The following is a 15,013-nucleotide window of genomic DNA, read 5'->3' as shown; positions in this document are numbered from 1 at the left end:
CATTTTCATCGTGGAGAGTTTTGAGAGTTTTGTTGGATTTTATAGTCCCAGATCTCAAGATTAAAAGCTTGTTGCATGACTTGAAGATCCTGGATTCGATTCTCCATTGGGTATTGGATGCGCACTGCTGAGGAATCCTACATTAGTAGTGTGCTGTGTGCTGCTGATGTCGACAGATATAAGTAGTATGTATCATCAATCGAAAGTGAAATACCTGGCAGCAGAAGGTTAAGAAGACCAACGAAAAGAAAACGAGAACAGAGAATGTTTACTGTGGAAATGAGGGAACAATGAAGTCTGAGACGATTGATTGACATTTTGCAAATGAAGTATTTACTGTATGGATCTGAAATTTTACTAACAGATTCTGTAGTTTTGTGTTCACATACAGTCGATTGTCCTCACTTGTGTTCTTGTTCCCTACAGTCGTTCTTGGTTCTTTATGGTTGTTTGATAAATTTCAGTTTGTGACGTAGGTTTGCAAGCGTATTCAATGTTATGTCTAGTATACTGTTAAACCATTGTATGTGACTTTAATTCAAAGTGTATTTTGATTGTACACTGTTAAGTCACCCATTCAATAAAATGAGATTCTCTATTTATCTATGAGTGTATACGTACTATGTATGTGTACTGGTATGTGTCTATGTTGGAGATACAGGAACATACACTAGTTACTATCGATAAAAGTCATATACCTATATCTCATAAAAAACTAATTAGTTAATTAACTAATGAGGTAAATTCACTATTGTTTTTTTTAAAAAATCAAAACTTAAGAAAATTGGTTTTTCCTCGTTTGAATGATAAATTATTTCTTCATTAATATAAGTGGAAAAATTTAAATAAGAATAATATTTACTCAAAATTTACTGAAATTCAGTGCTGAATAAATTAGATTTATAATTAAAAAAATAATCATCAGTTTTTTATAGTTGAAAGAGTGAGTCAATTGAAGCTAGACCATCAAGGAAATCCTGGTAGAACTGGACGGCCGTTTCGTCCTATTGTGGGACTCCTCAGCAGTGAGTATCCACGACCTCGCCCCGTGAGAGTCCCACTATAGGACAAAACGGTCGTCCAGGGCTTCCAGATTTTCCCTGGTGGTCTAGCTTCAATTGCCTCACGCTTTCAACTGTGAAAATACCATATCTGCACAAAAACCCCTTCTGATAATCATTAGTTTATTATCAAGTTCCAAATTTTGATGGAGATTTATACGATATATATAATTAGTAGACTGGTATAGTTGTCGATTTGTCCTAATGAGGTTTAGTTCACTAAAACTACTGATATGAAACAGATTATTTAACCATAATGGAAAATACAGTAATCTATTATTCTTGCACCTCGTAGATACTGCTAGCATAACATAGAAGTTATCTAGATTGATCTTCGATAACAAACACAATTATTAAAACGTCTTTCCCCCTAAGATTTACATATAAAAACAATTTACCGAAACATAATAAAGCATTTTCATTAATAAAGTCTTGAAGACACGTAGAAAATGAACTAGATCAGTGCCGTTTTAATATAGTAACTTGTAATAACACCAATTAAACGACAGTGATCTGATTCATAGATGTGGATCTGAAGTTCCAAAGGATAAAATTTTTTTCTAATTTGTTCAATTAAACAATCCTTGAATTATTTTCACGAATCACTGATTTTTAAGTGACCAGTGATATATATTATTGAGTTTTAGGTGCTAACCACATAACTTACAAATGTAATCTACTTCTCTTCACTTTGCTTAGTTTTAAATAATCAATAAAGAAAAGTCAGTATCGCATTCGAAATCTTGAGTCAACTGATTCTTCTCCAGAAATTCAACTCCATTTTACGATAGAATAGTATGTTTTCTTAATGTTCCGACAGATTTAAATGAACTTATAATATACTTGAATTAATCTGGAAGAATATGACATGACATCGGTGGAAATCAAATATCCAGCTTCGCAATTGGGCAAATAGACTGTAATAGTGATTTAATGATATCACTATATAGTACAATGTATCCTTGTCATACAATCTGATGAAGCAAAGGCGAAACATCTAGTGTACTTATTTCTATATCCTTTTTAGACCTAATGTTAGTCATAGAAAAACACATAACATGAACTACATTGCTACTTCCGAATGAACAAAACTAAGTTATAGTTACAGACAAAAAAATTAGTCCTGAAATAAAAAGAAAATACCTTTATGACTTGATTACTTTAATGAGGTAAATTAATTAACTGTAGAGATTTGAGACACGACATTATTACTATCTTTTATAGATGTATGTCAACCATCATGACTCACTTGTCCGATGTGTTTAAAGTTATGCGTGCAGATTTTGTTTTACTGCAGAATTAATGGAAAAGCTACATTAATCTCAATGATACAACCAGATCGTATTGAGTTTCCCTTAATTAGTTAATCCTTAGTGTTAAATCTAATATTATGATGGTAGTGTGAATAGTTAAGAAAGTTAAAGAGATTGATAATACTTGACTTAGCAGAAGTAACAGAACACAAGTTCAAATTTAAATAAAATACTTCAAATTCATTCTGATTAACTCTTCTCACTAATAATTTACAACTTATTGGTGATAATTATCTTAGCCTTTAGTTATTTTGTACATTCAAACTCTTGTATCAGTTCAATGTTTTAAATACTTATATGAATATCTTAGACATACATTGGGCTAAAATTACTTTCATTATTGATTTTTATTTCCTGTATAATAAATATTCAATTAACAGACTAGCTTTAATGTAATTCATAAAGTATAAAGTACCACAGAACCGGCTCAGTGGTCTGTCGGTTAAGTGCTCTGGTGCGAGACTGGTAGGTCCTCGGTTCGAATCTCATGAGGCGGGATCGTGAATGCGCACTACTGAGGAGTCTCACAATAGGACGAAACGGCTGTCCAGTGCCTCCAAGTTTTTCATGGTGGTCTAGCTTCAATTGACTGATGATTTCAACTATGAAAATACTGAAATCACAAAACCCCTTCTAATTTATAAAGCATTCTAATCCCTACTTTGTAACAGTTTCCCAATGATCAAGGAAGAGAAGTTCATGTTATGTAAATGAATAATTACTTGTGAAGTTTATCAACAACAACGTTTGAAATAATCTTAGAAGATTTAAATTAACTAAAAGCTCATTATAGTCATTAGTGAAAAATCGTAATATTTCATATCAAGTTTTATCAAGTGTAGTATGAATGAATTTTTATTTGAGCATGTGATACGGTTATTCACTTTGAAGATCATTTTGAACAATGTCCAAACACAGAGTTCATTCAATATTTCTGTTATACTCGTGACCGATCAAGTTTAAAATTTTTAGGAAGGAAGTTATTAATACATATTAAGATTATACAAATTAACTGAGGTTAATAATGTAAATCGGTGGATTTCTGCTCAGTGGAGTGAAATTACTGTGCATATTCAAGAACGTGTATAACAATCTTGTGCATGCTCGCGAGTATACACTGTAAAGAAATTTCTATTTAGGACAAAACAGATATTCAGTGTTTCGTCATTGATATTAGTTTGTGATATAAACTACAGTTCAGACTAAATAATCTGCACAAACGTTATAGCTTAAATGCTTAATAAATCAATGTTTATACTGCAGCTTTCCAATATGAATGAATAAACAGATATATTACATCATAAAACCTCTAAACTATTCATATCATATTCAGTGTATACTGTCTGGTCATATTCCCTTTTGTAAGAACTTTCAACAAATTTTACTTCTCCATTTGAATATTTGTCAGGTTTAGAACGGGACTGCTGAAATATTCAGAAAAATTTAAGTTGAGATATTTAAAACTACTACAAATACATTCTCAATCTATTTTTTCATCTCTACTAACTATTTCTCAAATAAGTAGACAAACTTTAAAAACAAGTTTGCTTTTAGTGTAAAATATAATGCAAAAGCACCTTTGGAGGCTGGCTTTTTTCACTGTCTGAGTGTAATAATCTCAAGTTGACAATACGATAGTAATGTTAAATATTCACTTCACTTTATGGAGTTGTGGATTGTACTGAAATTTTCAAATTGTACAAACTCCTCATCAAAACTCCTTAGCTAACAACAAGCATACAGTCATATATAATTAACATCAAGATGAATTTCCCAAAGTTTTAATCAGGAGTCAAGGACTTCCGAATCAACTTAGGAAGCACTAAGAAGGCTATCATTGATTACTTTATATGAAATAACATTAACCACTGTATCGGGGTACACTAATATGAATTTAGAATACTGGTTTCGAAATCGGACAGTCATTGGTAAACGTTTCCATAACGTAACAATTGTTTTTTCGTTTTCATTGGTTTCTCTAATGACGTCAGTTTGTGATGAAAACCCTCAAATAGTCACATTATTGTACTGTTAAGTTTATTGACTAAATAATTAACTTAATAATAATAATAAAACGTAGTTAATGGGAAATTCTGGAGGATTTAAATAAGTCCCTTAATAATTGATCGTCATTATTGTAATACATTCTTAACCTCATACAGCTGTAAACTTCATAAGAAACTCAAAGCTTTTAACCACAAAACAACGAACACAGAATCAAATTTTTGGCAGTGTAAAATTAAGAAAAATAGTCAACATAATTCTCTTAGCACTTCAGTGTACATAATACAATATTCTTTACTTGTCAGTAAATATTTTGGTTTCTCAACTGTCATTTCTACTTGATGTCCTGATCTAGAAAAGTGTTAACCATTTAAACGAAAACCCAAAATGGAAGAAAAATTGAAGTATACCTAATAGTAATAATATTTAAATTTTAAATGAAACTTGGCTGTATATCCAGTGGTTGGAAATTACCAACTTATCAATAAATAATGGACAAAAATTCACGGAATAAATATTGTTCTCTTTTATGAAGCTCTCAACAACTTAGCGTCCCAAATTCTACAATGAATCCAACTAAAAATCATCAAGTCTAAAGATCAATATATTAACTCACATATAAAAATGGAGTCAAAATTCTAAGTTATAACAAACACTTGGCTTAAGTTTATTCCTAACAATAAGTGATAAGTATCCTCATTATGAAATCAGTATAATTATACGATAAACCAATACCATAAACACACTAATTAGTAACAAATGGTCAAAGAGTTTAATTTAATCTGTTTAAATAGAAGAGAATCACTATCAATAAAATAAAACAAATATTAGTTGCATAGTCCGTTTTTGAAAAGTACGAGAAATATTGAACCGATTTATCCAAAAATTTTATTCAGATCAATAATGACCAACATAGTAGAACTAAATGAACATAATTTATTATTCTCTTCAATTAATAAATGACACTGATATCTTGAGTGGTAGTATTTAGATTTACAACAAAAATAATTAGATCACAACATGATTAACTGAAAAATAATTTGGTACGATTAAATTAATGTATAACAGAAATTAAGTGCAGTAAAAGCACACTCATTCAGATATATAGCGATCACCAGTGGGAAGAAATAACTGAATAAATAGAATGTACACGATAAAACACTGTACTTTAAATACTTTTATACTGTTGAGGCACAGGATAACCTAAAAATACCTGTCCGTCATTCAATATCTTCTGTCTTGTGCATAAGAACGGTGGGTTACTAATTAAACAACACAAACAGTAAATAAGAGGTTCTAATCCTACTCCACCTACCTAACTATAGTACGTTTGGTAGTATCAATGTCATTCACACAAATAATGTGGCTAAGAGTCAAGTTTATAAACTTACACTCATTAAACAAGTTGCACATTAAAATGTAAGACTTTACAGTTGAGCATAATAAACACATATATAGAGGAAATTATTTGTAGTTTTAACAATAATAAGCTGATGGCTTACTGTTGTCAACTGTTTCCAAGATAAGCAAAGGTGGATAGTAGCTAGTAGTGGAATCCAGGACGCGCGTTTCGTCCTAGCTGGGATACGTCAGCTGGATGTACCTGCATCTCGGAGTTGATGTTCACTCTAGGACTCGAACCTATTACCTTTCGCTTCAAATGCCATCGCGTTATCCACTCACTGAGTGAAGCGAAAGATATTGGGTTCGAGTCCTTTAGTGAACATCAACTCAGATGCAGGTACGTCCAGCTGACGAGTCAAGAATGGAACGAAATACGCGTGCTGGATTCCACTGCTAGCCACTATCCATCTTTGCTTATAATGCTTGTGAATTAAGGCTATATCGAGGCAATAAGCACAGTATACACATATGGCCAATAAGAGACTGACCAGTTGTAGTCATAAACATTATTGGGAAGATTCAAACAAACAATACTAAGTGTTTTCAAGATGTTCAAATAATGGAACAATTTTTTTCAATTGAGTTCTGTTTTACTCAAATGATGTTCATTGACTATATTATTTACAGCTGACCTTTTTTAAGATGCTTACGTTCTGTGCCATATTAAATACTCGAACCCTTAAGCAAAAAGCTCGGAGTGGAAGAAAAAAGAATCGAAAAGAACCCATGCTCTGTAACTCCTTAACTAACCTATATTTTGTATGAATTAACCTAAAGGTTTTGCAGCTAGTGGTCAGACGCAATTACTTGTCGTTATAAAAACTTGTCTCATTACAATTATTTGAATATTTACAACTGAAGTTTACAACAATTAGGGATTTATGACAGCCTTTTATTACACTTTACGGAAAATTACTCACAGTATTCAAACTTATTGTGATGAACAATGTCATCGTCATTGAAACTACCTAATAATCGTAGTACAACTATTGTTATCTCTTATGTTACTTCTTTTATTAAAGATCATTTAACTTTGTATAACTAATATTGGTTAGTAATGACTCATGTTGACGAGTTAAAAATAATTTTTTACGCATATTTCTTCATACAAGTATTTTACATATATTAGTCTTTATTTGCATTCTATGTTTACAACATATCATGAATTTTAAATATATTTATGTTCGTTTTTATTTTTTGAATTTATACTACTTAAAATATATATTCTTGAATGGTTTCAAACAACCTTCGTTTATCTACTTGTCTAATAATCCCATCATTTTATCGATGACAGAAACTAACTAAACATTAAATCTGTGTGTCTATGCGTTAATATACACTAATATCAAAATTATTTAAATATTTCAGATACAAATGTGTAGGGTATATATCACGTTTTCTATTTGACCTGGCATGAAGTTAATATACAATTCATTACTGTAGTTTTTAATTTAAATGTCTTCCTATGTAAGTTTTGGCTCAAGAAAATCAATGTTTGAATTTATGCATATGTATGCGCATTAGATTAGATTACTTCGATTTGGATCTACTATGTAATAAATATAGTTTACACTAAACAATTACAGTGAAAAACCATCTATGATTTTAGCCTATATTCACAAGCATGGTAAACGAAGATGGATAGTGGCTAGTAGTGGAATCCAGGACGCGCGTTTCGTCCTATTTGGGACTCGTCAGCTGGATGTATCTACATCTCAGAGTTGATGTTCACTCTAGGACTCGAACCCATTACCTTTCGCTTCAAACGCCATAGCGTTATCCACTCGGCCACTGAGTCCTGATAGACACTTGCTTGTGCAATGAGGTGAAGTTTAAGTTGTTTGTTTGAATCTTCCCATTGATGATTTTAATTATGATACATAGGTAAGCAACAACTGTTAGTTATATTATTCAATATTCATAAGAACAGGGAATTATGGGAACAATATAAACTATTTGTAAGGTGATTGAATAGCTTATAAATACCTATATTGGAAATTCCACTACGGATAAAATTCAGTGAGCATTTTTTGAAGCATAACTTAAATGTGTTTTTCAAGTAGGAATCAACAATTAGCCAATAATCTCTAATGATCAATGAAATAGTATGTACTTTTAAGTCTAAATTCGTTCACTTTTTAATGACATTAAAATAATAATAAGTTATCAGGTTTAGGTAAAAAACAGTTGACTCATGAAGAATAAAGGGATTGGAAAACGCTGTTTCTTGAAGTAATTTGACAGGTGAGAATAATTAAGGATTCCAGACGATCTGGAAATAATTTTCAATATGTGGTTCACTGGGTAGATTAACAACCACATATACAAGCAAACCTAAGTTTTATGGGTCATAGAGATATGAGTCCTGATCCCATGGTCGTTTATTGTAATACTTATTCATTCTAAATAATAGCAATCATCACTTAATATCTTCAATGCGAATTCACATCAATCCGAATTTGAATGATTCAACGTTTTTCTACAATAATTTGTAGGAAATTTAGTTCATTAGTCATTTTGTATATAAGTGGCATATTAATATAATTCAAATTGTTGTACAAAAGCAGTTTTTTAACCTAAAATAAGTAGGCGTCTCGTGAAGAGCTACTGAATACAAAGATCATTTAAAGAATAAGAAGCATTTGGCTTTTACTTCTCTAATTTTGGAGCGTCTGAGCACCGTGAAGCCACGAATTTATATGAGGTCGAATTCAAGATATTTATGTTTTTTGTAAAAACACTACTTCAAAGTTTATATTTAATGTCACATACAACTGGATACAATTTGATGAAGAAAACAATTTAAGCCTAGTTAGTGGGGAAAATAAAAAATAATGAGAAAGGAAAGAAAACAGAAAACATAAATAATACAAGTCGGAATGTTTAGGGAATTAAAAATATAAAAGTACATCAAATGTAGAAATAACAATTTCCTTAGAATAATTATTAAAAAACAAACTTATTTCACTATTGTTAATTAGAGACAGATGAATACTTTATTAGGTAACAAATTAAACGGTAAATAAATAAATATTTAGTCATTCGCCCAACTAAAACCATATGATACTGTCGAATGATGACTGTTTATGAATAAATAGCCTAAAGGCATACAAAATGTGGACCACTAGGATGCAGATGGACGATTTAGACTTCGCAGATGATCGGGCTCTTCTATCGCACACGCAACAACAAATGCAGGAGAAAACGACCAGTGTAGCAGTAGCCTCAGAAGCAGTAGGTCTCAATAAACACAAAGTCGAAAGCAAGACTCTCCGATACAATACAGCATGCATCAATCGAATCACATTTGACGGAGAAGCTTTGGAAGATGTGAAAACCTTTACAACACTGGGAAGTATAATTGATGAACACGATGAATCTGATGCAGATGTGAAGACGCAGATCGGCAAAGCAAGAGTAGCATATTTACAACTGAAGAACATCTGGAACTCAAAACAATTGTCAACCAACACCAAGATCAGAATTTTCAATACAAATGTCAAGACAGTTCAACAGTGTGGGGCGGAAACCTGGAGAACTACGAAAGCCATCATCCAAAAGTTGAAGGTGTTTATTAACAGTCGTCTACACGAAATACTTCGGATCCGATGACCAGATACTATCAGCAACAACCTATTGTGGGAGAGAACAGACCAGATTCCATCCAGCAGAGGAAAAAATCAGGAAGAAGTGCTGGAAGTGGATGGGACACGCATTGAGGAAATCACCCAACTGAGTCACAAGACAAGCCCTCCTGAAGGTCAAAGGAGAAGAGGAAGACCAAAGAACATATTATGCCGAGAAATGGTGACAGACATGTGGAAAATGAACAGAAATTGGATAGGACTAGAAAGATAGACCGAGGACAGAGTGGGTTGGAGAGTGCTGGTTGGCAGACTATGCTACGGTGAGAGTAACAAGCGTAATAAGTAAGTAAGCCATATAAAAATCCATATCAATGTCTTCTTTTCTTCCTAGTTAGATCTTGTCCAACCGTTTTACATCAGTTATTTTATTGTTCAATAAGAAATAAGAAATCCATATAAAATTTTGAAAAGGATGTAAACACTCACAGATATCCATCTTTTAACTTGTCGTTCAATAGTTTCAGTAACAGGTGTTTTACCCACGCATTGTTCACTTCACATATTTATGCCGAAGCAAATGCAACAAATCATGTACAAGAATATTTGTGAGTTTGCTTAATTGTTATATCATTCTATGAAAACTCTATATGGTGAATCAACATTTTAATTCACCTTTCATCAGGCTAATCTAATAAAATATTTTCTGTAAACACTGGGCATAATATTTGTTTAGATTTCGTACTGGTGGAAAATGGTACATGGGTAGTAACCAAAGTATTTAGAATTATATCAATAGAAAGTGTTAGGTAACTGTCTTAAGTTTGAAGTCATTTCAGTAACTTCAAACTGACATCAATCATGGAAAACCAAAAATTTAGTAGTCTTTACTTGGATGCGATGGTTATCTCTGCAGTTACGTATCCAAAGCACTATTGCAAAGTACATGGAATTTCTTTTGCACAGACAGAAGTACATACATTACGAAAAATCTTATTGATAAATATCCTTAAATATTGTTTAGCTTTACAAATAACTGATTAATAAGTATTATCTAATGTAATATTTATCTAGTCCTTTAGTGTTTGCTGAATTTGATAGACAAGTTACAATATGAACACTAGATACAATGGAGCGACATCACGTAAACAATGCTAAAATGCTTGGCGATTAGAAGTAATCAACAGGAAACTCTAGATCTAAGTTTGAAGTTTGTCGATCATTATCAGCAATGCCAATGTCGAAAACTGGGAATCTGTATAACGTGGGTTCGAAAAGCATTACGAGTAGCAACCCACTCAAGATTGCAGGCATGCCTTCATAACGAGTACCCGGGACCATGAGACCTGGGTCCAGAATTTTCTACCACCTATTTCCAACCACTTAACATCATTCATGTCCGTTTTTGAACTGATCAATCTGTCAGCCATAGGAGACGTAGAACCTGGCACATATGTGTATCGGTTCAATTCCGCACGCCATATTAGCAAAAAGAAATGACACTATTAATACAAATATCAGTGTGCTAGAAACAATATCAGCACCAGTTGCTCTAAAGAAGTTTACTCATAGAAAATATGATTTGAGAAGGATGAACGGATTATTGTAAAATAATTTCAAGGCTCAAAATCTATTGATAAACAAACGATGAATCCACCTCAAACACCACTCAACATTATTTTGCTTCGAAGTCAAGGCTAAATTTGATTCGTTAATTCAAACCATTGCTTTAGTTTAAATCAAACGCCACAGTCATCGACCGCTGATTAATAATAATTATGTATATATACAATGGGACATGTGAATATAAACTTTCATCAACACATAATCTATGAGTGATGAATATTAGGGTTTAGTGATTTACACTTTTCAATTATAATCGATCACTCTTATTATTGATCGACAGATAAATAAACGTGCATTAATCAATATAAATACTGATGTCAAAATTGTCAGCTGACGATCTCTCATAAGTGAAACACAATCACCAGTTTCTCGAGAAATTTGTAGCTCACTAAGATTAGTAAAAATGGTTAATTAATAATAGTTGATTTCTCATTATTCAATAGTAATTATATATATACATATATATTCTGAAAATAAATAAAGAATTCATAATATTTAATTGTCTTTTCGAGACAACTTTATATATTACTCATGAATTAAAAATGACTTATATGTTGACATTCGAAACGATTTTGGCAACACGCCAAAAATCGTGGATTTTTAGACTGGTTAGCAGTTAGCCAAAGAATAAACTTAAGATATACTAGGAACCTATAATAGTACATAAATCGGAAATGAAGTCTCTCATTTCTGTTTTCTCATTTGTTACGGTCAGTAATTGTTTCAGATATTTCTGTGTCAGTTATTTAAATAATTAATAAGAATGCATTTATTTCAGAATGCTTTTCCATCAAATTTTAGTTTCTAATCAGTATTCACCCATATCCTCTTTGGAGATATTATTCTTAAAATAAAGGCCCACTCATTAAAGGAAATTCATTATGAGGTAGTGAAAGAATGTCAGTTAATCCAGTGCGGTTCTTATATTTATCATGTTTTTTTTCTATATGTATTGCTGAACTATGTGAAGTTTATGTCTATTCTTAAAGTTATCGGTATTCTATTTTATGTGGAAAATTTTTTTTTGAAAAATTAATAAAGATAAGTATGTGTCCTGTTATATTCATGCATTTATCTTGTCAGTAGTTTATCTCCTGGACTCCTAACTACTACGACTTCGTCGTGAGATCTTTTCAGTTTCCCAAAGAATAATGTATATCCATGCTGAAAAGGGATTAGAAGACTTGTCTATTATTTATGATTATATTTTTTATTCATACACTATTTGTAATCTCACTGAAGTTAACTGAATTGATCTACTTATTGAAACTGTGTTTTTCTTGTTCAATTTTTTAATTATAGCTACAACCAAGTCGTTCACATATTGGCAGTGTTGAAGTTCGCCTACTTCGTAAATTACCAGCCCCTATGAATATTCTAATTTCTGTTCATGTGACAATATCCAAAGGTGATGTAGAAATTGCACATGCTATCACTAAACTTTACCTGTTTGTTACACAATCATTTTCTGAACGATTGAGAACAAGCAGAATAAGTCAAAGAGGAATAATTTAAATAATACGTTGTCCTTTCTATCCTTTACTCGTCTGCATTTAAATCTTTTTTTTATCATTCAATTCGGATAATTGGGAAACTTTTTACTTTCTTTCGATTTGTTTTCCGTCCTTTTACACCTAATATTTTACTTCAAAATTTACAATACGGTATAAAATCAATACATTCAGTGAAAACAACCATATTACCAAGTATTATTTGTTCAGAAAGAATATCGTATACCTGCTGATACTGTAGACGACGGTCGGTGTCATTTATTAGTTTACTGCCAAATCAGGAGTCACACATGAACATACAATGAAGCATTCATCTAAACATACATAGTCTATTGCATCTAATACACATTCATATTCATATACACTACTGTCATCGATATTATCACACCTGCGATATATATATATATATATTCTTCAGATTCAATAAATCAATAGATTACGCAACATTGATTATATTGATAAACAGACAAAATTATACACATACATAAGCATACATATGCGCATATATATGTAAATTAACCATTTATTTCTCGGTCCTGTATCTCAATAACTTTTTTCTTGTTTAAGCGCCACTTCATGAGTATCTAACCCTTGATGAGATTTTCGTTTTATGAGTATATATATATATAATATTCTTATCCGAGAAATAAAACTGATACACTATTACTATTCTTAATACCATTACTAATACTACTATTATTGTTAATTATCACGTAATGCTGTAATATTTACGTTTGTGTATATGTATGTATATGCTTAAATGGCATCACTTTAGTAAACATTGATTATTATCTCCTTTCGTTTAGTTTTCATGAGTCGACAACAGTGCTGATTATCACCAAGCCATATAAGTAAATAATCAATGCCAAATCACTGGTAACTGACTTCGGGATAATACTCTCAAAGTTCTAGTTAGAGTAAATGACTCGTATGATCAATGTAGTTGTCACTTAGACAGTGAATCTTCGATGATATTGAACATCTTACCGTAAACTGTTTGAACTTTGGAACGAATGTCATTAAAATTTTATAAAGTATCACAATAACATTATGCTCTCAGTGATCGTTCTTGCTTTTATTCTTTATAGAGTTGTGAATGCTCATGAATAAACAGTATCAATGTAGAATAAAGTACTTTCCCTCTAGTTTTCAATCGATTTTCAGATGTCATCTCGTGATAAATTGACCTTCAAATTAATAGAAGTTTATAAAAATCACCCAATTTCAAAAAATATCTGATTACTTAAGATCTTGAGATGGTGGCTCAGGTGGATGAATTTGATGGGGTTTTGTTCTCTCAGAGTATTCATAATTAATTGTCTGTTTCCCATAATTAAATTACAAGTAACAAAATTGTAACGGGGTTGCGGCTGAATTTTTTGATAAGTAAATGTCAAAGTTATGCACGCTGCAAAAAAGTAATACTTGTTATCGTCAAAGTCTGTTGTCTAAGTTTTACGCAGAATATAATCTTATTTGTCATTTCCCTTGTTTATTAGTCAAACGACGAGCTTGCTTGTATATTTAGCATAAAAACTGTTGTATTCCATATGAATAACAAATATGTTGTTGGATCATTGAAAACACTAACTGTAAAAAACACATTTGATTTTTCCATGTTTCATTCTTGTTTAAAGGATTATTTACTATTTTAAAGAGAGCATACTTTTCCTCAGATATATTTATTTCAAATGTAAATTGAGTAGATTAGAATGAGATAACTGATGTTGTGATTATGTTAATTTTTCGAGTATTCAAGTAAAAATATTAAGGACTCATAATCCTTGATCTACATCAAGGTGTTTTTATTGGGATCCGAAATAACACGATATAAATCTGTTCATTGCTATACCCAATTTTCTTTTAGGTATCAATATACATTATTTAGAATTTTATCGAGACATTAATCACCTTGTGATTACAACTTATAGTAAAATATTGATGGATAACCAGACAACAGTTATTAATTTTATGATACTCAGTATCATTCAGCATAATAATATTTTCAGCTTCTTTAAAACAGTAATATCAGGGAAATCTGTTGCTATCTGTTTCAGTAATCCCATTAATGAGATGCATCTTTCAATCATTTTCACCTTACTCTTTAGCAATAAATTAATGTATTTTTCTGTCTTCTCCCTCACTTTGTCTAATCGTTTCTTATTGTTATTTATACTTAAATTAAAGGTCGTTGAATTTCTTTTTATTCTACAAAAACAATTTGATCTTTTTCAGTTGATTACATTTCCTTTGAAACTTACTATATTTTTTTATATTAAAATTCCAATTTAACTATCTCAATAAATAGTAGTATAAATAAACAAGAAATATTCTCAAAGATTTATGATCTGAAAGTTAATAGTTTCAATTCAACTACAAATATTCCTCAATGAAACAATCCATTTGAAACAATTTTATATTGACTTAGTATTGTTTGTTTGAATCTTCCCATTGATGTTTTTAGGACTGCAACTGGTCAGTCTCTAATTGGCATATGTGCATACTGTGAG

The 15,013-nt window shown here is 31.3% G+C and overlaps 1 protein-coding gene and 1 non-coding gene across 2 annotated transcripts in view; one reads left to right on the top strand and one right to left on the bottom strand.

Annotated features, from left to right (window-relative positions):
- Smp_167190 (uncharacterized protein) overlaps positions 1-12,507 on the top strand; it is a gene marked incomplete at both ends in the record, with an annotated part of 85,748 nt that extends 73,241 nt beyond the window's left edge. Inside the window, one exon of the mRNA XM_018794386.1 lies at positions 12,295-12,507. Within this exon, the coding sequence (XP_018648804.1) occupies positions 12,295-12,507 (213 nt within the window). The remainder of the gene's footprint in view (positions 1-12,294) is intronic.
- Smp_tRNA_01117_Pseudo_TTG.1.1 lies at positions 5,999-6,069 on the bottom strand. Its single transcript has one exon. It is a non-coding gene (tRNA).
- Positions 12,508-15,013: the final 2,506 nt, after the last annotated feature.

Source organism: Schistosoma mansoni, chromosome 1 (assembly GCF_000237925.1).
Source record: "Schistosoma mansoni strain Puerto Rico chromosome 1, complete genome".
NCBI classification, from domain to species: domain Eukaryota; kingdom Metazoa; phylum Platyhelminthes; class Trematoda; order Strigeidida; family Schistosomatidae; genus Schistosoma; species Schistosoma mansoni.
This window is presented reverse-complemented; position numbering and strand designations above follow the sequence as displayed.